Source organism: Grammomys surdaster, unplaced genomic scaffold, assembly GCF_004785775.1.
Source record: "Grammomys surdaster isolate TR1022 unplaced genomic scaffold, NIH_TR_1.0 164, whole genome shotgun sequence".
Classification (NCBI taxonomy): domain Eukaryota; kingdom Metazoa; phylum Chordata; class Mammalia; order Rodentia; family Muridae; genus Grammomys; species Grammomys surdaster.
Window position 1 is genome coordinate 5,183,295 of NW_021604612.1, and position 24,956 is coordinate 5,208,250.

A 24,956-nucleotide genomic window follows, 5' to 3' on the forward strand; every position below is an offset into this window, starting at 1 on the left:
CCTCTCTCTCTCAATCTCTCTCTCTCTCTCTCTCTCTCTCTCTCTCTCTCTCTCTCTCTCTCTCTCTCTCTCTCTCTCGTATTAGAGCAGTGATGGTGACCTGGTGTGAAACTGCCTAACAAAGTAAGACTTCTCTTATGAAAGGAAAACCAGCAGGGCCATCAAGATGCATACACACATGCATGTGCACACACTTACACACTCAAACACACAAACATGCAAGCACAGACACGTGTGCACATTTATGACCTCACACATGTGCCATAGCATGTACGCATACACACATACATTAATAAATAAGTAAATTTAATTTTTAAAAGGAAAGAAAGGGTAAAAGAAAGACTTATATTATTGATTTTATCTGTTGTAGTTAAGTTAGAAGTTGTCTTTGAACTAAGTGCTAAAGTAGCGTCTTCGCTTTTTCTCCCTGAGTCAGGTCTCATACTCTGTGTGTGCACCGTTGGTTGGTTGATTTTCCTTTTCTTTTTTTTGGGTTGTTTTTTTTTTTTTTTTTTTTTTTTTTTGGTTTTTGGTTTTTGGAGACAGGGTTTCTCTGTGTAGTCCTGGCTGTCCTGGAACTCACTCTGTAGACCAGGCTGGCCTCGAACTCAGAAATCCGCCTGCCTCTGCCTCCCAAGCGCTGGGACTAAAGGCGTGCGCCACCACGGCCGGGCTTGTGTGCAGCATTCTTAATGCATATCTCAGTGAGTTATTTAATGTGTAGACAAAATGAAGGCGATGCCTGATTTTAGCTTTCTGAATGTATTCCAGTTTCCTTACATTTAAACACATTGGTAACTTTTAATTTGATAATCAGAGTCCTAAACCTAAAACATTCATAATTTTTCTTGTTTGGTTGGGGTGTTGTTGTCTTTTGAGGCAGAGGCTTACTATGTAGCCCAGACTGGCCCCAAACTACCCCTGCTGCCTCAGCCTCCTGAGAGTTGGGATTGTAAGTGTACATCACTACGCCCAAGGTTCTAGTTTCTGTTATGTCTGGGCGTCTGTGAATGGCTTTTGTTTTGCTCTGTGGTGTGAGTACTTAGCTTCTGATGCCACTGGCTGCCATTGCACATGAAATCATCAGCACTTGAAGTGTCACTGCTGACACCGCCTGATCCCAGGCTCCCTCTAAGTGAGCCCCCTGAGTTCTCACCAAAATCGTGACTCAGAGCCCCAGACCGAGTGTCTCTTATGATGCTGCCATTGAAAAGTCTCATGCCTTTCCGAACCTGTCACGTAGGTGAGTTCAATTTAGACGTGGTAGCAGTAATTAATTAGTAAATACCTGATGATCAGAGGAAGGCCCAGCGAGGAGCCCAGGCCACCTCGGGGTCCCAGCCAGGAACTAATCTCTTTTCCCTATGTCACACAGTCGCATTTCCTGAGAAGTAATACAAGACACTGTAAAATTACCTCCAAGCCTTTTCAAGATACGTGTGCTAAGGATATATTTTTTTTAATTACTGGGAGAGGGAGAGATAGGCTGTCACTCTGAGAGCCACAGTGGCCTCAAACTTGCAGCCTCTCCGACCTCCTTGGTTACAGGAGTGCACAGCCTCGTCCAGCTTGAGAACCCCATCATTTTTCATTTATTCATTATTATGGCACATGTGTACGTGACAGAGGGTCACACACATGCCACGGCACACATTTTGTGCTTTACCAGGTAACCTATCTCTCCGGCCCAAGAAATGCACGTTTACCCCTAGCAGGGGCTGGTCCCAGCTTGTACAGTGGCAGCAATGCTCCCTGTCTGTGCCACCCACCCCTGGCCACCATGGAAGATAGCTACCCAGTGCTTGAAATGTAGTTGGAGTGACTCAGGAATCAGATGTTACATTTTATTTCATTCTAATTCATTTAAATGAAAATAGCCACATTTGGCTAGTCGCCAGCTCACCAGCCAGCACAGCTGCAAGCCATCCCCTGAATCCGATGGTACAAAACCCACAACAAGTTCATTACAGAGCTCTCAGGCCTGCAAGATGGCTCCTGGGTAGAGGGGCCTGTCGCCAAGCCAGAGTTAGATCCCTGAAACCCACACGGTGCTAGGAGAGGACAGATGCCCAAAAGTTGTCTTCTGACCTCCACGTGTGTGCTGTGACACATGTGCGCGCACACACGCGTGTATACACACACACTAAAATGTGATTTTAAAATGTAAAGATCTCTTTCATTCTTTGAACTTCAATATAGAAACGGGAAAGTCTAAACACAGGTGTAAGGACACACCTCCCTCCATATCACAACACTTAGGATTTACATCGGGAGACAGTGCGAGGATGGATGGAGTCTTGGATGGCGGCTTTCACATCAAAACCTGGTCATAACGGTTCACTTCCCTCAAAAAATCTACATGTTCTCATTTTTTTTTAATTTATAGATAAATGATATAATTTTGTACTTTCAGAATCTCTTTGGTCCTTGTTTTATAATGAACGGGCAATTACATGTTTTTTAAATTTTCAGGTACTCCTGGAGAAAATGCAAACAAATGGTTTCTCCTAAAACCCTGGGGGATAAAAAATTGATTTCTCCTTCCCCATCTGAGCATGTGCTATTTAAAAATCCCCCACCGTTGAACATGGTTTTGAGCTACAAATTGCCAGAGTATTGTTGGGGGTAGGGGTGGGGGTGGGGGTGGGGGCGTTGTTTTAATTTTCTGGAGGGTTAGCACTCCCGACTCACTGACCATCTCATTTTGTACAGAGGGGCACGGTCCTCTGAAAACACTCTTCCTTTAAAAGGCATCTCAGTGGCGTTTAAGGAGCGTGCATCATCATCCAGCCAGGGCATGTTAGGTTTTTTTCCCACGGGGCGTTAGAATGATATTAATCATCTTTGGCCATCAAGAAATCACAAGACTCGATTAAATCAGTCAAGGACATTAAATCCCAGCCTCACTCAGTCTGCTGGCATACCGATGCTGAGTTGAGGAACCATTTGCGAAAGTATCATTTGGTTTGGAATTGTACGCCTGTCTCTTTAAATCTAAAAAAAAAAAAAAAATCCTTTCAGAAGCTGTAGAGAGAAGGTGCTAGAACTGTGTACGATCATGACTGGAAAGCAGGATCCCTCAGTGACTGCCGAATCTTCCCAGCACAAGACAGAGAGGCGGCTCGCCACAAGCTTCCCCTGATCCCCCCCCCCCCAGAAGAAGGATGACCCCACCGACCAGCTCACAAATCCTATTCAATTGACAACGCAGCTGTTTCAAGGGAATGAGGCGGAGGCTCGCTTTTATGTTAAAAGCCACCAGCACCCTCCCCGCCAGACATGGACATGACATTTTTAAAGGAATTCTCTGGTCACCGCGTTTTAAGCAGACGGCTCTGAGGCATCCGTCTGCTCCAGCCTCTCTCCTCTTCCTCTTTGCTTTTGCATATATGTAATTCCGGAGGTAAAGGGGGGAAGAAGCCTGCCGGGGAGTCAGAAGGCATCCTACTAGCGATCAGCTGACACTCCTAACTGAAGGCTGCAATGTGTCGCTTATTCGTTTTATACTGTGGGAGCTGCGGGGACTAGCAGAGAGCTGAACTATGCATTTCAAACAGCGGTGCTTGTTCAGAAAGAGGGGTGAGAGAGAGGCAGCCGGCGAGGAAAGAGCGCAGCTGGACTTTCTCCTTCTCTTCATCCATTTCTGCAGGATCATGTATTCGTAAGGGATGAGGCGGGCCACGGCGATCCCAGGCCTGAGCCGCGGCCTACCCAGTCAGTTCAGAGCCAGGCCCTCCACTATCGGAACCGAGAGCGCTTTGCCACGATCAAATCCGCGTCTTTGGTAAGCTGATACTCCCCTGCCCACCTTCCCTGCCTTCCCCTCCTCCCTGTCTGGCAGCCTCTGGCCCTCCCTGAGCCTCCCTCAGCTTCATGGTCGGGAGGAAAAGGAACCAGCGATGTCATCTCCCTCCAAATAATTTTATTCATTTCAGAAAAAAAAAAATCTGTTGGCATAGCAACCTGATCTCAGATATTTAGCTTTGTCTATGGCATAGGAAAAAAAAAACCTTTGTGTGTGTGTGTGTGTGTGTGTGTGTGTGTGTGTATTTCGTGTGTATGTGTGATTGTGTGTTGTATATGCTGTATATGCAAAATACCAGGCTTTGAGATGAGTTGCTGGCATGACCAGTTTTTTTTTTTTTAATGATCTGTGTTTTCATCGAAATAAATAATGCTAGAAATATTTTCAAGGTATGGGTGTATGTGTGTCTGTGTCTGTGTGTGTGTGCGCGTGTGCATGTGTCTGTGTGCAGGGCACTATGCTTCTTTTTATATAGGTGCATGTGTGCCTCTATGATGTACACACACACACATCAAAAGGTAAAACATGATCTAAAAAAAAAATTTATATGGTTGCCGGCTACCATCTGTAATTGTAGAAAAATCAGACACTTGCTTCCCAGGGATAGTCCACCGGTTCGTTCTGGTTCATTCATTTATTTATTGCAACAGTGGTAGTGCCCAGTTTCCCCCATTTAACCCCTGAAGAATTTCCTGATGGCCATAAAGGCTTTGTAGGAGAGGCCAGCAGCAGCTGTGGGAGCCGAGGGGCTGTCGGATTCCTCAGCAGTTTTACTACTGCAAATGTGATTGCCGGGTGCCCTTGTAGTAGCAAAAGGGGTGTGCTCAGGAAGACTTAGTTTTCACGCCTCCTCCCCTTGGCCCCCCACGCGTGCGCGTGCGCACTCATGCTCTCTCTCTCTCCCTCTCTCCCTCTCTCTCTCTCTCTCTCTCTCTCTCTCCTCTCCATTTCATCCTCAGCATTTGGACCTCTCTTTTAGCTTTTCCATCCAAATCTCACTTCTCAGCCAAAAAATTATTGAAATATTAGCTGTTTTGCCCAAATGAATGTTCGAGGTCACATGAGCGGGAAGAGTTACTGTACACCGCTTGGCCGTTACATCCAGAACCCATGATGACATCATCCGAGGCCGACCCAGAAATAATCGGTTTTTCTTGTCCTATTTTTCAAACCTGATTTCTACTTTTATCCCCCACCCCCACCCCGCCAAGCCTTTTTTTTTTAAAGGCTTCAGTGAAATTTAGAAGGAATTATAATCTCTGACAGAGCAAATAGAAGGAAAATGGAGATGAAAGCAGCAATCTATTGCTCATGCCTATTCCATGTGGGAAAATCTCACAGTTTAATGCACTCCGTTCATAGAGAACCCCACTCCCAAGTTCTTTTATGTTGAAGTTTCTTGTAGCCTCTTTAATGGGTGATTTTTCATCTGAAAGGAATACCCCACTGTGAGATGGGAGATCTCAAAATGTCCACTCTGTAGCTGCTGATGCTTGGTAGGCATCTCAAAAACAAGCCTGTGAATCCGATAGAACATGGTGGGGTTTGTCAGCAGTTGCCTCTGTGCCACAGTGTCTGCCGAGAAAGCTGACTACTCACCACAGGCTCCTGTGGGGCTTGTCCCTTTAACCCCCACCTGCTCTTCCAGGACTGAGAGGAGAAGCCACGGGAGCCTTAGCAGCAGAAGCAGGGGCTGCAGGAGGCAGACCTGAGCCCCAGCAGTTCCCCCATTGTGGGACAGGTTCTCTGCCTTCCCTCAGGCCACACCCTCCTCCTTCCCACATCATATATTCATGACTCTCTCCTCCCTCCCTTCATTACTACAGCCATGCCAGAATAGTCTCACGCCGGCCTCGGAAAACTCCCACCAGGGCTGCTCAGCGTGGGCTTCAGCCATCACAGCCTTCCTTCCCCTCAGTGGCTAATCGAAGCCGCTCCCCTGCCAGGCCACTTCAGGCTGTGGGCAGAGCCTTAGGAAGCTCCTCAGAGTCCTGCAGGCTTCAGAGTGACCCCGCCCCACCCCCACGCAGGGAACCGTGAGCTCCCTCCCTCCAGTGTACTTTTCGATTTTCAAAAAGGCCTCTGCTCCAACACTGACTTAGAAACCTAGCAGCCTGGGTTTGGGTGGGGCGGCGGCTGGCACTCTGGGCACAGAAATCAGTTGTCTTCTGGTACAGCCTCTCCTGATGGGGTGCCTTGGGAGTCGTGAGGGAATCCTTGGAAACTCTCCTGAGGATCTTGGAATTTTTGAGGGAGAAAAATGAGTGAATCTAGGGAAGAGTGGGGTATGGTGTTGGTTGGCTGTACCTGTGTCCCCTGGGGGTTGATCTGACTATTGGCATGGCTATTATCAAGTACTTCAGTCACCCTCCCTTCCACATGGTCTCAAACACCAGTCCCAAGAGCTGCCCAAGCCATGACACTCGGAATACTGGAAAGAAGTGTGTAATTTTAGAAAATGGGTCCCACTTAAATTAAAAAGGACTAAGACGGCGACGTAAACAGCAGTAAGTTAAGTGCTGGGCCGGGGACACGGGGGAGCCAATCAGCACCAGTCACGCCACTGGCCAACTGACAGTGATAGCATAGTAGATGGATTGGTTGATGTTGTCAACCATTGGGTTACTGGTCGGCTGTACCCTCTCTCTGTGCTTTCCCTTCTGGTAGAGCTGTTGACGAGCCACAAAAACATCTGAAGGTGATCAGCAAAGAGAAAGAGACACACAAACTCACTTTTCCGTTACAAGCCCAACAAATGACAAGACCGCTTTCCAACTTGACTTGCTAACTAGCGCCAACAGTTAGCTCTTCTCAGATGTGTCTCATGAACCCACCTTTTCCACACAAGCCTAGGAGGCCCTAGCAGGACACTGCTTGCTTTCAATATAGCTCTTTATGTTGTGTCTCTGAATGAGGTGTGTGAAGACCATGAGCTGGGGCACCTTAAAACAGAGAATTCTGAATTCCACACCCTGCTGTGCCATTGCATGTGGAACAAAGGAACAACGGGGCTTGAGGGAGCTCTGGAATTCAGCGTCTCCATTAGACCCTTCCATGAGCATCCTTGATTAGCCTCTCTTGTAGACCTAGGAGAAGGAAGAGGACATCATGGCGTCTGCCTTCTCTTACTCTGTGAGGATGTGTGGCTCTAGCTGCTCTGTTGCCGAGAGGAAAGCAGTTTGTAGTATTCTCCAGGATTGTCTCTGAGTCCTTGTGTCCGTGTTTGCATTTTGCTACTGGCCCATGAGAACAATTCCAGCTATTTTCAGTGTTGGATGTCACTTCTTACATGTGACATCACTAGGTCTCTGGTGACATAAAGAGCAGTGAGGTCATGGGGTTGACCAGATGGCTCATGCACTGCCTCCTCAAAGCTTCATGAATGATTGTGATAGGCTATACCTTAGGGAGAGAGCATGAGAAGAAAACTGGTGGAGTCACCAGAAAAAAAAAAACATAGGAGAGACGCTGTTGCTCCATCCCTATAGTGCAGATTCTCCCATTTGGCCTTACCAGAGTGAGGAGGAAAACTCATAAAGGGGGGATGTGCGCTTGGAATCTCTGAAGCACTGTCTAACTGTTGAGCTCCCCATGTGGCATCTGAATAAGTTTGGTCCATAGGCAGAAACACGTTGCAACCACCTCCGCATCACCTCTCAGGAGCCCAGCGCTAACCGGTTGAATGTCTCCTACAGGACAGTCCACCAGAGTATGCGTTATCTATCCCATACAGGGCAACTCCTGGGGCCGGGAGGTGACTCAGTCAGTGAGCTTCAATGACCTGTGTATCTGAAGCCTCAGTTCTTGCTGAGGGGGTGGGGTCAGGAGTAGGAGGGGGCGGGGTCAGGAGTAAGAACAGGCAGATCCTTGGCCAGCTCATTGGCCAGTCAACCTAGATAAAGTAATGAGTTCATCTTCCCAAAATAAGGTAAAGAGCATTGACAATGACACCTAGAGCTGACCTCTGACCTCTGTACATATGTGGCACACACATGAAGTGTTGCTGATACCAGTTTCTTTCCCCTAGCTGCTAATCAATATGCCCAACCCACATGGCCACTCACTCAGTCAGTGCATATATCAGATGGTAGAGTGAATGAATGAGTGTGTCTGCAGCCACTGACACATGGGATTTGGATTGAGAAGGGTCCATTTTAGCTAGGTGTGGCAGTGCGTGTTTGTGATGCCCCACATAAGAAGCAGAATAAAGAAGGCCAGCCTGGGCTACTTAGTGAGATACTAGATCCCTTTTTAAAAACTGAGAAAAGTGTATGCCAGTTATTCTGACAGAGGGGGCGGGGGAGTAAGTGGGGGTGATATGGTGGGGGAAAGACAGAGGGAAGAGACAAGGCAGAAATCACCTAGTATCGCTCATGAATGTTAGTGGGAAACTTAAGACACCTTTCCTTGGGTGCTCTGAAGGGTGTTGGGTCAGCTCTGTGCAGCCAACATAAGGCTTACCGCGTTCGCTCTGAGCACTTGCTGGCAGTTGATTGATGCTTAGCACTGAGGTGACCACTTCCACCAAGTGCACTGCTTTGCCGCCCAGGAAGAATTACTCCTGTTGATGAGCTTCGATCACTCAGGTTCAGTTGGATCCCCTCAGCCTTCGTGCTTGCGCATGGTGAACGCCTGCACTCTGGACGGAGGCTGACTGATTCGCTTCAGAAGCAGGGCTTCCTAGGAGTTAACAGGGTAGTGTTGCGCACCTGGGAACTCCTTTAAAAGGTGCTTCAGGCCTCCTGGGTAGGGCCCGCTCCCGATGCTTAGTTACTGTACTGTATATATTCCAGGTATGTGAAATAGGCAATAGTTCTGACTCAGAAATCATATGTGTGTTCGGAGTATAGCTCGGTGACAGAGAACATGCTAGAGGTCAGGACATAGCAGGAAATCTTAAACCTTTTTTAGTGTATGGGGCGTGGTGCTGAATACAGAAGCCAGGGCCTCGTTCATACTAAACATATACCTTCTATCATATGTCACCTTAAAGCCCACAAGCTGACGATGGGTAATTTTATTGTTAAATGTGCTCTCTCACCAGAGTTGGTGGTGTACGTCTTTAACCCCAGCAGCCAGAGGCAGGAGGATCTCTGTGAGTTCCAGGCCATCTTGGGCTCTATAGTGAGTTCTTAGCCAGCTGGGCTCTATAGTGAGACTCTGTCTAAAAATAAAAATAAAACGAAGCCCATCCCCCCGCCCCCCGTCCATGTGCTGAGACCCAGAGCTGCAGCGCGAGGAGCAGGGCATGGGCAGCTCCTCCAGGGCTGGCGGGAGAAGGCCGCAGACCAACAGCTCATTCTTGTTCCTTGACCCAGAGGCCCCTCAGCCCTTTGACACAGTCCACTACACTGAGGAAAACTGGGCTCATCTCTCTTTTTCTAGGGGGGGAGGGCATCAGAAGACTTCAAGAGGTCAAGTCTCTGCCCAAGGTCAGAGGTATGGTTGGAACACAATGAGTGTTTTTCCACAGCATCCCATGGTGTGGCAGTGGCACTGCTGGCTTATGTTTGGCACAATTGAGTCGTCCCTAGCAGAACTGTAGTCAGCACACCCCTATAGCGTGTTTACAGCTTCACATCTGACTGACTGTAGGTCAGACTCACCATTCTCTCCACCGCCGACTGTTTGGGGGAAGGGGTAATTCTTTATAACAGGAATCATCACTGTTTCTCTGCCTGATAATGGATCCCCTAAGGCAGTTCAAGAATGACGGGCCTTTGGTTCTGATCCCCAGGACATATAAGAATTAGGTAGCCTGTAATAGTGTATGCCCTTCATCTCAGCACTCTGGAGGCAGGGGCAGCCTGATCACTCTGGTTCTAGACCAACGTGGTCTACATAGTTAGTTCCGGGCCAGCCAGGGCTTCATGGTAAGACCCCCATCTCAAACCAAAACTACAGTGAAAGTGAACCAGAGTGGTAGGGTCAGAAGTCCGCTAACCCCGGCAACCCACTGAAAAGATGAAAAGTGAAAAGATGATACCTAAGGGGCCGGGGCAGGCTTCATAGTGAGTCACAGGCCACCATAGACAACACAGTTAGGGCCTCTCTCAAAGCTGGAGAGGAGGCTCAGGCAGTAATGTGTCTGCTTTACAAGCATTGGGGACCTGAGTCAGATCCCCAGAACCCATGTAAAAAGCCAGGCCCGGTGGCACGGGTGGGGGCCAAGGGTAACGACAGGCAGGTCCATGGAGTTCTTTGGCCAGGACGGCCAGTCTAGCAGACTTGAAGAGCTTTGGTTCACTGGGAGAGTCTGTCTCCGACAATAAAGGTAGAGAGGGTCCGGGAGAGAAACCCAGTGTCAGTGCCCTCCTGCAGTCCCCACACTGGGGCACGCAAGTGAATGCCGAAACACACAGACACACCCACACGAACAAGCACATCCACCACACACACGGACACAAAGTGAAGAGATAAACTAGAAAGTGTATAAAATTATTAGCTGTTTGATATTCTGTTGACCAGACAGTGTATGCTTCAGATAAACGGTGTGAAAGCAAAGAATTGATACTATAACTAACAACTGTTTAATATAGTTCATGTTAAATTGGGCAAGTGAGCCCACTGCTCAGACCTTCATTGAAGCTCATCTGGCTACTTTGAGCTCAGAAAGAGAAAACTTAGTATCTCTTAGTGACTCACAGCTGTCACATGGGAGTTAGAGGCCACCCCAAACTATATACCAAGACCGTATATATATAAAAAAAAAATCTCTGTATGTGCCCAGGAAGACAATCTATGCCCAGGAAGACAATCTAAAACTCAGAAAGTTTAGTGGTGGCAAACAGAAGGTCAGTTTGGAGTCTGAGAAGGTGACTTTCCTAACTGTGGGGACGGTTGGACAGCGAAGGCGCCCTCCTGGAAGTCAGCCAGATACAGGGAGAGCTTGCTGGGTGCTGTCTATTGTCTTTGTCACACATTTGAGCCAGGTGCAATAAGACAGGCAGTGGGACCACCCTATTCCCAGACACCCACCCCAGGTAATGCAGGAATTATCTGTCTTTGGGTTTCCTGCCACGTGGTAGTCACCTAAGAGCATCGTATGAGCTGTAGGGCTGTGCGTGTGCAGATACATCACGATAGCATTAGAGCGAGCCCTGCCTCCCCTCTGGGAATCTCATTAAAGAGGGAATTCCAGAGGGCTGAGGCGATGACTCAGGAGGTAGAGGGCCTGCCGCTCAGCTCAGATCCCAGCGCCCAGGCGAAGGCCAGGCACGCTGGTTTGTGTCTGTGATCTCGGCACACTGTGGGGGTGGAGACTAAAAGATCCCCAGAGCTGGCTGGTGAGCCAGCCTTGTCAGAACCCGGAGCTCCAGGCTCAGTGAGTAAGGTGGAGAGCAACTGAGGAGGCTCACTGGCCTCCACACTCATGCACGCGCGCAGGCACGGGAATACTGAAATAAAGAGTTAATATCTCAATAAAACATCTACCTGTGGTGGAGAAAAATCCAAATTCTAAAGGGACTATATAGTCTCTGTTGACCTGCATGGTTTTCTTTTTTCCCTAAGGTTGCCCTTGTGTGTGGTATGAGCGTATGGGATTGAAACTTATACACATCATTCAAACTACTTCCTTGTTTCCCCAGTGGGACCAGCTTGTAATCCCAGCACTTGGGAGACAGAGGCAGGAGGCTTGCCATGAAGGTCAAGGTCTCCTGGGCTTCATGGGGACACCCTGTCTCAAAAAAAAATAAAAGTGTCTGGGGATTTAGCTCAGTAGTAGAGAACTTGCCTAGTTTTTCTCCTCAGCACTGGGCTAGGCAGCTTTCGGGGGTAGCAGAGGAACAAACACAGTCCATGTAGAAGCAGGCATGGTGGAGCATACCTGTCCATCCTAGGATGTGGGAGGCTGGAACACAAGAGTGGAGGGTTCGAGACCAGCCCACAAAGCTGGCAGGCCAGCACTGCAAGCCCTTAGTCTCCTTTCAGTACCCAGAATATAAATAAAATTACTCAGGACCGTAGTGACAAAACACATCACTCATTTCCACTCGTTTCTTTCAGAGTACTAGAGGGCTTTGAGGGGATGTTGTCCTTTGTCAGTAGGTCTTAAAATATCTTCTGCTCAGTCCTACAGAGGACCGTCCTTCCACGTGAGGCACACATGTGAACGCGCACGTTCCCTCAGCTAGGAAGGACTGACGTCCAGTCTCAGGACAGCCCCTCCCTCCCCTCTAGCAGCGGTTCTCAACTGTCTTAAGACTGCGACCCTATCACAGCGTTCCTTGTGCTATGATGACCCCAACCAGAAAAGTATTCTGCTGCTACATGCTAACTGTAACTTTGCTACTGTTAGGCTTCGTCGTGTAAATTTCTGATATGCGGACATCTGCTCCACCTGCCCTGTGGGGTTTGTGACCCACAAATTGAGAACCACTGCTCTGTTGTAAGGACCCAGTGGAGAGTGGAGGGACACCCTTCTGACTAGAGCAGACACACGAACCGTGCCAGGTTGACCCACAGAGGGAAAACAGTGTAAGAGCATTTATAGCGCTGTGGGGTTTCCCAAGAAAACTTATTTTGGTGGTGAAGAGAAGGCAGGGCTCACTTTCCAGGGGAGTGGCCGTATCATACAACAAAAAGCAAAGTTAACATCTCGACCCCTCCAAGAGCTGTTCTGAAACAGGAGAAAGGAGAAGGAAGCAGTCGGTGGCTCCATCAGGGACACAGGAAGGGCGAGAAGCGGAGGAGACTGGGAAATCCCAGAAGGGTCAAAACAGGAGACAGGCGGGGGCAGGCTGCAAGCTCCCCTGGGCAGTGGGCTTGCTGGACACTGATTTGAAGTAAAACTATGGAGAAGTGATCTCTTCTGTGAAACTCAGAATTGCCTCGTCCTTTTTAGGAAAAAATTATTGTAACGGGTGGACAGCTCTTTGAGGGATGGGGCAAAGTGAAACACGGGGCTTAAAAACTTTGTGTGTTCGTGTGTTTGTCTGTCTTTAGGGACATTAAAAATCATAGCTTCTCATCTGGAGGGGGTTCCAGCACCATGGGGCCATTCACAAAGTCTGAAGTGTGTGCGTGTATGTGTGTGTGTGTGTGTTTGTTTGTGTGAGAGAAGTGTATATATATATATATATGAATGACTGTTAACAATATACGAATGACCTACCTTATGAGTGTGTAAAGAGCTGAGAAACTGAGACGTTTTTGAGGATGACAGTGCCCGGAATAACCCCCTGCTCCAGGTCAGCATCTGGAGGCTTGGAAGCCACAGGCTGGCAAGGATGCCAGTGTCTCAGGGTGTTCTCTGCTTTGCCGTGGGAAACCTCTGGTCCACACGGTGACCCGGAGCACTGTCCCCCCACCCCCGACCTGCCTCAGGTTACACGGCAGATCCATGAGCATGAGCAGGAGAACGAGTTGCGGGAACAGATGTCAGGTTATAAGCGGATGCGGCGCCAGCACCAGAAGCAGCTGATCGCCCTGGAGAACAAGCTGAAGGCTGAGATGGACGAGCACCGCCTCAAGCTCCAGAAGGAGGTGGAGACACATGCCAACAACTCGTCCATCGAGCTGGAGAAGCTGGCCAAGAAGCAAGTGGCTACCATAGAAAAGGAGGTCAGTCAGCGGGATGGGGAGGCGCCTGCCCGCAGTCAGCAGGGAAGCACTGTTGCTGGGCTGGGGTCCTGTGATAAGATGGGGGGGGGGTGTTCAGTTGGGAGAACAGCTCCCTCTGCAGGGGCCTGACCTGTCCTCAGGTCTGTCCTGTGCCCGCCACATCCTAGTTCTCCTCAAGCAGCCCCCTTAGTGAGTGCTACCCCTGCTCATGGCTGCCACACCGGCCACTGGACACAAAGATGTAACCTGGCTGTGATTTGGGCTTTCTGAGAAAGAGTCTCTCCCACATCCGTGTCCTTAACTAATTTAATGATTTTAGTTAATTTTTTAGTAGTCCTGGGGATGGAGCCAGGGCCTCCTGCGTGCTCCCCTGAGCTGCATGCTCCCCTGACCTGCGCTCTCAGACTGTATGAACTCATTTGGAACACATTCTCTCTAGGTGTTTTAGAATACACTTGTAATCTCAGGGATTTAGGTGCTGGTGTCGGGGATCCAAGTTCAAGGTCTTCATGGCTTATATCACGGTACCCTGACACATAAAGGAAACCAGAAGATAAAATGATAAGTCAAGATACTGTCTCCATTGCTATTAAATGTTTCATATTATAAGGGAACAATGGGTCAGGTGTAGTGACACATTCTATAATCCTACCATTAGGATAATGGAAAAAGAGGAGCTACGGCCGACACCAGGGCCGCTGGCTAGCTAGCTTACCTCATTGGTGGCAAAGCTTAGGTCAACGGCTCAATAAATACGATCACTTACTGGTCCCTGAGTGTGGATCCCAGTGCCCTACATGGGCATGGCTGTGTGCACAGCTCTAACTCCAGTGCTGTGGAGATGGAGACAGGAAGGCCACTGGGGCTTGCTGGGCACCAGCCTGGAATCAGCCAGAGAGCATGAGAGTGGCAGAGGCCAATGTCCCGTGTCCTCTGGCCTCCATGGGTGTCCACACTCAGTCACAAGCATCTGTTCCCCACCATGCGGATCCACCACATTAGCACACACACGGGGGGCGGGAGGGATGGAAAAATAAATAAGGAATAAATACATAGCAAGGTGAGTGGCCGCTGAGGAACAACACCTGAGATTATCCTCTGGTGTCCACTGCACCTGCACCCAAATGTACACGCACGAGCACACACACATACACACACACACACACACACAGAGAGAGAGAGAGAGAGAGAGAGAGAGAGAGAGAGAGAGAGAGAGAGGCATGTGTGTGATCCACTTTCACTTACACTATCATTGGGAATGTGTTTTTGAGACACAGAAGATCCACAGAAAACAGATCTCTAGATTGTCTTTCACATGGGGTGACACTGTTTGGCATTCTTGGACAGCTGAGTCCTGTGCAAAGCCCAGGCTGACCTTGGCCCCCTCTGTTGTCCGATCAGGCAAAGGTAGCCGCAGCAGATGAGAAGAAGTTCCAGCAGCAGATCCTGGCCCAGCAGAAGAAGGACTTGACAACTTTCTTAGAAAGTCAGAAGAAGCAGTACAAGATTTGTAAGGAGAAAATAAAAGAGGTAAGGATGGGTGCCCTCGCTCACCCGCTGCACCCGACGTGGCTCAGAGCTTACAGTGTCCCGTCCTGCTGCGTTCAGCCGTTGAATCCAGCAGTTCTGACTTAGAGTTGTCAGGAAGGGACTACCTCAGAGGGCTGACACCCTCATCCTCACTGGGCCTTCCGTGGATCCCACGGGATGCTCTGATGACACAGAGCCAGGGCCTGCAGCCCAGGGTCTCTTACTCTAGCCTGCTCTCCACACGTCAGCCAGAGAATAGTTTTAAACCTTTTTGAAACCTGTGTACCACCTCATCCTTTTAAAGTCCACCATCTTCCTGCTGCTCTCAGAGAAGGTTGAAGTTCTAATGAGCCCACAGGGACGACCACCAGCTTCCCCTTCCAGTCTCCTCACCTGCGCGCCTTCCCTTCCCCAGCCTACTCATGGCGGCTGTATCTGCAGTGCTGCCCGCCCTTCAGCTGCCCCATGTGACAACCCCCTTCACCTGAGGCCTTTGCACATGGTTTTTCTTTACCCCATCTGCAGCTCTGCACGGTTTATTTCTCACCCTTGTGAGACTTAGGGTTGATTATAAAGTTTTACCTTAACTATTACTTCCCCAGGGAAGGCTTTTCTAACCACCTCAGCCAAGACACCCGTCTTCCGTTTCATGAAACTATAGTTTTTAACAATTATTCAAGGTTGTTACTAAGCTGCTTAAGAACCACAAAAGGAGAGAGCATGGCTGGCATTGCCTGTGACTCTGTGGTGTGTGCGTTTGTTCACTACGTGCATAGACAATTCCAGAATGTTTGGTTGAAGAGCACAGATGGACTTAGGAGAGTCTCCAGGGGAAGCACTCTTTCATCTGCAAGCTTAGCTTTGCTCATTCTCCTCTTCCCAGTATTGACCGGGGACTCTCCTGGACTCCTGCATTCTTTCCTTCTCATAAGGTTTAGGACTTCTTATCTGCAGACTTCCTAGACGTGTTAAGTTTAATAAAGTGTGGTCTTGGGCATTCCCTAGCAAGGCCATCCTCTGGAGCTCACGAGCTGATTGGGGGATGACACAGGGCCTAGGGAAGAACCTGGGAGTCAGTGGGTGGGGCATCCAGGGCGATCTCTGCCTTGCCCAGGTAAGAAACTGTGGCAGCTGGTCCACGCCGGCAGAAGGCCAAGGATCTCTGGCTCTCTTAAGTTCTGGGAACTAGAGAGTCAAGAGTAACAGCCCAGTAAAGAAAATGTTTCCTGTTCTCCTTAGGTGTGTGTTTGTGTGTGTCCTTTGTGACTGGCAGGATATTGCTGGATCTTGGAGATCACTTTGATTTTTTTTTTTTTTAAGTAGGAAAATTTGCAATTTCCCTCAACTCCTAATCCCTTCTCCTTTATAAACTCCATGGGCTTGCTCCTTTTCTGGAGCCCATCCTTTAGAAGCATGGCTGCCATCTTGGACATTTAAAACACCAAGACCTTGAGGGTCATCAGATACCTTTAGAAGATTCTCCACAAAACACCCACCCCAGAGACTTGTCCCACTCCCAGCCCAGACCCCCGGGTTAGCTTTGGGTCATCATGTTCAGAAAACATAGACAGTTTGGACCTTTTCTTAGAGAAAAGGAGGCCCAAAACCTACCTGAGGTTGCCTCAGCCACTTACTGAGCAGAAAGTGTTCAAAGTATACGTTCAGAAGCCTCCAGAATCTCACCTGTGGGCCATCACAGGGGTGTGGGAAGGACATTCATAATCCAGGCTTGATTTGGGAGTGGCTCGTTATGGTCATGTCTGAACCTAGACACACAGATTCCACACAGCCTATGAGGTCTGCCAGGCCATGAGGGTGGCCGGGCCAGTGGACACTGAAGCCTTGCAGACCTGGTGTGCGAGACGACTTTTACTCAGTTCTGGGAATTGAACACGGGAACTTGATTGAACTCAGACATGCTAAGCAAGCACTCTACCCATGAGGAGCCCACAGGTTCCTCCCTAGGCCCTGTGTCATCCCCCAATCAGCTCGTGAGCTCCAGAGGATGGCCTTGCTAGAGCAATGCCCAAGACCACACTTTATTAAACTTAATTCAACACAGACACCCTGGCTGGACATGGGGTACCGTCATCACCTAAGAGGCGCAGCACCCAGCCTCTCTGATTTACAAGCACCTACTGGCCAAGGCAAAAAAAAAAACCCCAAAACCTACTGTAAACAGTGGTGGTTTGTGACAAACATTAAGAAGATCAGGTGGTTGCGGGTATGTGAGCGTGAGCCACACTGAGCCACGCTGGTCGGTGTGAGGATAGGTGAGTGAGTGCACGGTACTCCCTCAGAAGTGTCCTCTTGCCCTCCACAGACGAGCATCCCAGCTGGTCCAGTTCTCGTCCTTCTTCACATTGCCCACGTGCTCTGGGAAGTCAGGGTGTGAAGTTCCTGGGTGTGATTCCCTCACTTTCCCATCCCGAGTGAAGCATGAGTCCCTTTCTCCCAGAATTCAAGTTAGCGACATCTGCAGAGCGTCTTCCCAAGTTTGAAAGCGTCCACTTCTCTTCTGCAGCCTTATTCCTCCCCGGTATAAGCCACTGTGTTCCCTTGCCTTGACCTTCCCAGGAGACTCCCAGCTGCCTCCACAGACAGAGTCCTGCCTCTGTTCTGTTCTGTGCACTGCAGCCAGCATCCAGTTTCCATTAGGACACTCCCACACATAGAAGAGCCATTCCTAGACTGAGGACCGTTGGCAGTCTGGGGATGGAGCGCATGGGCAGAGTGCTTGCTTAGCATGTCTGAGTTCAATCCCCGAGTTCAATTCCCAGAACTGAGTGAAAATCCTCTCCTAGTTCACGTCTGCAAGGCTTCGGTGTCCATTGGCCCGACCACCCTCGTGGCCTGTCAGCTCTCATAGGCTATCACCTCTTGACCACATGATTTCTACCCCATGCTAAGAGTTTCCACAGGCCGCTCCCTCCCTCCAGAGTATCAGAATACCTTTCCTCTTCTCCTCCCCAAGTTACCTCCCACCAATTCTTTCAAATGTCAACACAGTCGTTACTGAGGTCACATGCTTTCCAGCACTCTTTGAGGACTGCGATCTGTTCCTTGAAGGTGGGGTTGGCCACCATTTCAGTTCATGTCCATGAATCTTAAGTCCGTTTTTGATTCTGGGTTGCCCAGCCCTTGAGTGTCAGGGTGCCACCATCTCTTGCTCACCCGCCCACCTACTAGTCCTGTGGTCAGGGCTTAGAGTCATTGGTTGATGACCGAATAAATGATTTCTTGGAGTGAGAAGGCAGAGTGAGGCCAACTCAAGCATCCCTCTCACTTAACACTCAAATTGTCGGGGCGTGAACGAATGGAGGCAGGGCTGTGCACCAAAAGCCTTTCTGGGCCGCTGAGATCTACACTCGAGGTGGGCTGGTGGGCAACCCGTCCTCTTCCTCAGTCCTGAGCAGTGTGATGGACCTGGATGTGTTTGTGTTGTCTTGTTCTAAGGAAATGAACGAGGACCACAGCACACCCAAGAAGGAGAAGCAGGAGCGAATATCAAAGCATAAAGAAAACCTGCAGCACACGCAGGCTGAGGAGGAAGCCCACCTGCTCACTCAACAGAGGCTGTACTACGACAGAAACTGCCGCTTCTTCAAGCGGAAAATAATGATCAAGCGCCACGAGGTGGAACAGCAGAACATTCGGGAGGTATCTGTCACACCAAGGCCTTCCGAGGGGTGCGGTGGGGTCTGTCTCCTCCATCCCTATGTCCTTAGCTGTTAGTGCCAGAATCACGTGCAAAATGTGTCAGAGAAGGACGCTACCTCCAGTAAGAGAGCCCTCCGCGGTGTAAGAATCAGCCTTAAATGATGAAAAGCTGTGTTGTAATGGAGGTGCGTATGTATCCTGCCATGCAAGGCCGGGCAGGGGCTAGAGCAGAGAGGGAACTTCCACTACCGGCCTGCTTGTTCTGTGACTCTGCAGGAAACACTTAAATGATGGTGTGCTGCTCCACACAGCATCACGGTTGATCTGGCATTGGATGCCTACAGAGTGTCTCCTTCGTGCCAGGCCCTGTCTGTGGCAGACATAACTGACTAACATCAATCTCCTGCCTGAGCGTCAGTGACAGGCCCACAGCTAATGTGGGCAGGGAGCTGAGAAGGGGCTTGGAGGGGACGCCAGGGGCAGCCAGGGAGCCGGGCCCTTAGCACAGAAACTGCAAGTTATATCACAGGACATTCCTAAAGCCAGCTACTGTTAATTCTTACCAGTTTCCCACGGGAATTTCAAACACAGGAGGCCACAGTGACCGCTGCTCACAAGACTGAGGCAGGAGCAGGAGCTTGAGGCTAGCCTGAGCTACACAGCAAGCCCATGTCTCAAAAATAATGATGCAGGAGCTAGGGAGATAGCTCGGTCAGTGGGGTGCTTGCCGCACAGGCGTGAGGACCTGAGTTCAGATCTCAGAACTGCAGTAAAGCTCCAGGGGCACCAGTGTGATCTGTTATCCCTTCACTGGGGGGTGGGGGTGGACACAGGAGGATGCTGGGAGCTTGCTGCCCATCCAGGCTAGGCTCAGAGAGAGACCCTGTCTAAAAATATAAAGTAGATAGAGATTGAGGAAGTTGACATGTAATGTCAAGCTCTGGCTTCTGCACACATGTGCGTGCACACACAAATACACACATACACACAGTCGTCATCCTCATCACCGGCTGTCATGGTGATAACTGCTAGTCTTCCAGCTTGGGAATGAAGGGCATGATGGCACTCACAGAGACAGAGGATACAGAAGGCATGTCAGTCTGTCAGGAAGGCATTAATAATCTGAGAAGACAGGCCACTGAGCCATTGGTAAACACACTGACGGTTCGTAAAAACCCAGTGTTTACGTACAAGAGGGAAGCACCTACCTCAGGTACCACCGACAGAAGAGCAACTGGGGCAAGTGTCTCAGGAAACCTTTTGGGTTTTTTGTTTTTGTTTTTGTTTTTTTGTTTTTTGTTTTTGTTTTTTGTTTTTTGAGACAAGTTCTCCTCACATGAACCAGCTGACCTGAACTGTCCATCTCCTGCCTCAGCCTCCTGTGTGCTGGGATCACAGGTTGGCTCTTGGTGGAGTTCAAATTAGAAGAAAGAGCAAAGCAAACTGAACTTTGCTGACCACCAAACATTCTAGACCAGCCAGGCTCTGTGTTCGTGTTTTTTAAGATCTGGGAAGGAGAAACTGGTAACTGGTAGACATTTCTGGTCAGGGGAGTGACTCAGCAATCAGTAGACAGAGAGAGGGGGAAAGGGAGAGAGAGGAGCCTAGCTTGGAGTGGCACAGGGTTAATTAGAACGTGGGTCCCTAGTGAGGCTAGACTTACCCCAAGGGGATGAGAATGGGTCACAGGAAGGGAAGAGGTGTCCAGACCCTGTGATAGTGCAGGGCCCTCTGCTGGGCCTCAGATGACAGCCTGGAGAACTGGTGTGGACAACATGGAATGAGCTTCCAGGGGACAGCTGGGCCCCAACCGTGATGGCAAACAGCACACATGGGTCCTGGCCCGTCCATTTGGTACACAGGACCCTGGGTGCCACCTCTGGCACCACATGCACAGGGTATGATGCCTCACATGCAGTCCCTGCACTCGAAATGTCTGGGGCCAGCCTGAGCTGCAGGAAACCCTGACCTAAGAAATAAAAGAAACAAGAACAGGTCTTGGCAGCCAATGAGAGAAGAGATGAGCAGGGAATCAGAATCACTCTCTGATTGGAGACGTGGAAACATTTAGGTCGGACTAGAAACAGAAGCAAGACGTTAACTAAGCACTGAATATTCTGGACCTGTCAGAATGAAATCAGAAATGAAATACGGGAGAAGATGCCATGAATAAAGCATGTGTCGTGCAACCACCTGAGGACCCTAGTTCAGGTCCCCAGCGCCCACACAAAGCTGGACTGAGTGGACGCATGTCTAAATCCCAATGCTTCTATGACTCAGACAGCAGAAAGGAAGATAGAGACAGGAGAACACTAATCTCCATATACATGTGTGTCATGGCATGCTCACTCATTTACACACACGAACACACACGCACACATACACGCACACATACACACACACATATACACACACACATATATACACACAGGCACACACACACACGCACACACACACATACACACACATATACACACACAGGCACACACACTCACATACACACACACACACACACACACACACACACACACACGCACGCACATGTGCACTATGTACATATATACATTTTAAATAAAAATAAAAAGGCCCAGAGCTCATTAGAAATAAGTTTTATCTGATAGTTACTATTATTCCAATAGCATATATTTATGGAAATTTTGTAGCCAAGGGGTCAGTTACAATCAATATAAGTTATAGAAAGTGAGTGCTGCACAACATGATTTAAAAAAAAAAAAAACTATGTTCATCAAGAGATGGCTCAGTGGTTAAGATCATTTACTGCTCTTGCAGTGGACCCAAGTTCAGTTCCCAGCACCCAACCAAGCGACATGCCTGTCCTTAACGTGACAGACACTCTCATTCCAGCAGCAGCTCTCCTGGGATGTGTGAGGTCATCGGTTCCATCCCCAGCACTGCAGAGAGGTCAGTCAGTAAGCTTTCCCACACACACGTTTTTCCCTAGATATTTCTCAGAAGTGGAACCTCTGGGTCCAAGTTTTAGATATATATCACAAAGGGCCAGCAAAACAGCTCAGGGGGTGAAAGAGCTTGTTGCTAAGCCTGAGGAGCCGACCTTGATCCCTGAAAACCATGGGGCAGGAGAGAGCTGCCTTTCACACGCACCCACATATGTACACCCATAAAGTAATAAAAATCTAAAAACAGATAGGCAGATGGATAGACAGACAGATACCACTAAGTCATCCTCCTAGGCTTCTGAAGTTCTGCCAGTGAGCCTGACTTCCTTCCCCCTGCCTGAGCTGATGGGAATCCTTTTTAGCTCATGAGGCAGATGTCAAAAGAACATCAGTGTCCGGCTGAGCCCTCTCAACCCCACCCAAGACCTAGAACTAAGAACTCAGTAAGTATTCAACCCACAGCAGAACCTCTGTGAAGCTTGAACCAAGCCAGGTGTGGGTGATACACGCCTGTGATCCCAGCACTTGGAAGGCTGAGGCAGTAGAATCATGAGTCGGGAGGCCAGCCTGAGCAACTACTTATCAAGACCCTGTCTCAAAATACCACTTGAAAAGGGCTGGAGATTTAGCTTAGTGGGAGAGCCCCCCTGCCCGGTAGAAAAGGAGCTGGCTGCCTCCCCCTCCCCCAGGGCATGTGGAGCTCCAGTGCACTGGCAGGCAGGCTCACCAATGCCATCAACTCTGGGTCAGCTCAGTTTGGTGATTTTATACACACCGCAGACAGACAGACATTCATGACTCTAACCTGTAATGCATCACCAGTGTCTAGAACATTCTAAAACAGACTGGAAAAATAAAATACAGGAACATACACTTCACTAGGACATCTTTTCACAGAAATGTTGCAAACCAGAGTTTCAGCTTCCATTGGACTTCACAGAAGTTGTGTGTGATCTGAGCCCCTCAGTTCCCAGTACCTCACAATTACACATGAAAGTCTGTACAGGAGGCCCTGAGGGTGGCAGAGGCAAGTGGATCTCTGTGAGTGAGAGTTCCAGGACAGCCATGCTGTCTCAGGGAGAATGAATGACTGTTTTCTGTGAGGTTGGCACGGCGCAGGGATGCAGTTAGAATGGGGTAAGCTGTATGAAATGATTGTTCTTTTCATTGAGAAGTGGGTGTGGCGGGGCAGACTGGAAGTCCCCACTGTCCAGAAGGAGAAAGCTGCAGGAGACAGATCACTTGGGTTCAAGAGTTAGAAACCAGCCGGGGCAGCACAGCAAGACTCCCACATGAGGTAAAAGCTTTGCATGTTGTGCAGGCATGGCACTGGACTCAAGACGGCAATGAGAGGGTTCCCCTCGGCCTGAGCTCTTATAGGCAGCTGGCCATCTTAGACCTGCTCAGACCCAGGAGTCATGATAGAGGGGACAGCCTAGAACTTGCAACCCAAAGCCGTGTTCTGGTGTCAGACTTTCTAAATCTTCATCTTTATGAGCATTGTTTCTGCTGGGTGGCGAGGTCCTTCGTTTATGCCTGAAGAATCCAAAGTGTGCTTTAGGGGCCTCACCTGTGTAGGAAGCTTGCCAAAGCCATGAGCAGCGAGTCACCAGAAGAAGTAAACTGCTTCTCACCAGAGCAGTGCTCAGATGGCCACCAAGCAAGCCACTGGGAAACTAGGTATAAATAACTCAAAACCCAGAGCACCCCAATGCAGGCTTCCCTCAGTGCCCAGAACAGCCACTGAAAGTGCTTGCTTGCTTGCTCGCTTTGATTTTCAGCCCCTGAGCTTGAATTGGGCTCCGGGAGTTAGTGTAGAGCTGTAAAGCCCAGCTCTGGGGCTCAGGACACAGTGGCCATGGCAGAGGGACCCTCACAGACCTCTGCTGCACACTCTAAGCTCATGTTGGACCACCTGCTCTTTGGGAAGGGACACTTTCTATGGTGCCACCCAGAGGCCACTCACTGAGCTTTGAAAGAGGTTTAGTTGGGGCCGGAGAGTTGACTCAGTGTTTAAGAGCACTCTTCCAAAGGACCTGGGTTCAAATCCCACCAACCACATAGTGGTTCACAGCCATCTTTGACCCCAGTTCAGGGGATCTGACAGCCTCTTCTGGCCTCTTCCAGCACTAGTGTGGTGCATTTTGGATACAATGCAGGCAAAATACTCACAGACATAAAAAATTTAAAAATCTTTTTAGAAAAAGACATTTGGTGGTCCTTGTAAAGAGCAAATGTAAAACAATGCAGCGAAAAGCTGGCGAGCTGGAGAAGGAGGCCCTGAGAGCGAGAGCACGTCATGTCTTCTTCTCCCCTCACAGATGCCAAGAGGGAGGTGGAGCACCCAGGTGTTGTCCTGTCCAGCCCCAAGCTTCCCCTCCCCTGACCTAATCACCCCTCTCCCAAAACTCCACTGCACATACCCTTTCTGGAGCAGCCTCTTACCAGCCCTGCTTTTTCTCTTTTAAATTTGTACAGAGCCCGTTTCCCGGTGTTGGTAAAGACTTCCTTGCTTGCATGTTTGCTAGCATTTATTTGGGCTGTCGTAGTCCAAACCAGGAGTGCTACTGTAGAAGTACAGGAACAGGGCCAGTAACACTCAATAGCAGCTGACACAGCTAGCTGTCGATGCCTTTAATCCCAGAACTCAGGAGGCAGAAGCAGGCAGATTTCTGTGAGTTTGAGGCCAGCCTGGTCTACGAGGCAAGTTCCAGGCCAGCCTAGGCTGCCTAGTGGAACTCTGTCTCAGGAAGAAAAAAAAAAAAAACCTCAATAGTACTTAATGCAGCTGGACATAGAGATGGGCTGAAAAGCAGCCAAGACTTGGGTACAAAATATTTGCTCCATCCCTCTCCCTCTCCCTCTCCCTCCCCCTTTCCCTCCTCCCCTCCCCCCCTTTCCCTCTCTTCTGAAGTCTAGCTTTATCTAAACCCCATGTCTCATAACAGCAGATGACCACCCCATAGTTCCTGTGTGAGCTGTCACTCCAGCCACCACAGAGACAACTGGCCCTGAGTCTCAGCTCCGAATTCCCAGGAGAGAAAATCCATGGGCTCAGCTTAGGCCATCTGCCCACCTTGAATCCAGTCATCTGTGAGACCAGCACCTGCTTCAACAAGCGGCTACCTTCCATCACCATTAGAGTATCCCCACATCCAGGGCTCATAGCTTAGATCTTGGCAACTAGTGCATTTAGGAATATCCTGGGGGGCTGGGGTATAGTTCAGTGGTCCAAAAAGCCCAGGGCCTAAAGTTCCCCAGTTTGGAGAGATGAAAATAGCCTCGGGCCAGTGGGTAAAAATGTTTTATGTAACCTTTTGTTTTCCTGGATTCCCTAGTCTCTGAGAGAGAAAGTAGGAGGGGGAGCACCAGTTGGGCGTGAACAGGACTGACAGAGGGAGGTCTGTGGATGCAGCTGAGTGGTAGAGCACTTGCCTGGCATGTGCTAGGCCCCAGGTTCAATTCCCAATGCTGCAGAG

The 24,956-nt window shown here is 49.4% G+C and overlaps 1 protein-coding gene across 3 annotated transcripts in view; it reads left to right on the forward strand.

Annotated features, from left to right (window-relative positions):
• The window catches only part of Taok3 (TAO kinase 3), a 154,184-nt gene that overhangs the window by 117,901 nt on the left and 11,327 nt on the right, over nucleotides 1-24,956 (forward strand). For all 3 annotated transcript variants that reach the window (XM_028765382.1, XM_028765383.1, XM_028765381.1), the window contains 4 exons: nucleotides 3,650-3,784; nucleotides 13,133-13,369; nucleotides 14,771-14,899; nucleotides 18,356-18,559. In XM_028765382.1, the coding sequence (XP_028621215.1) occupies nucleotides 3,650-3,784; nucleotides 13,133-13,369; nucleotides 14,771-14,899; nucleotides 18,356-18,559 (705 nt within the window). The remainder of the gene's footprint in view (nucleotides 1-3,649; nucleotides 3,785-13,132; nucleotides 13,370-14,770; nucleotides 14,900-18,355; nucleotides 18,560-24,956) is intronic.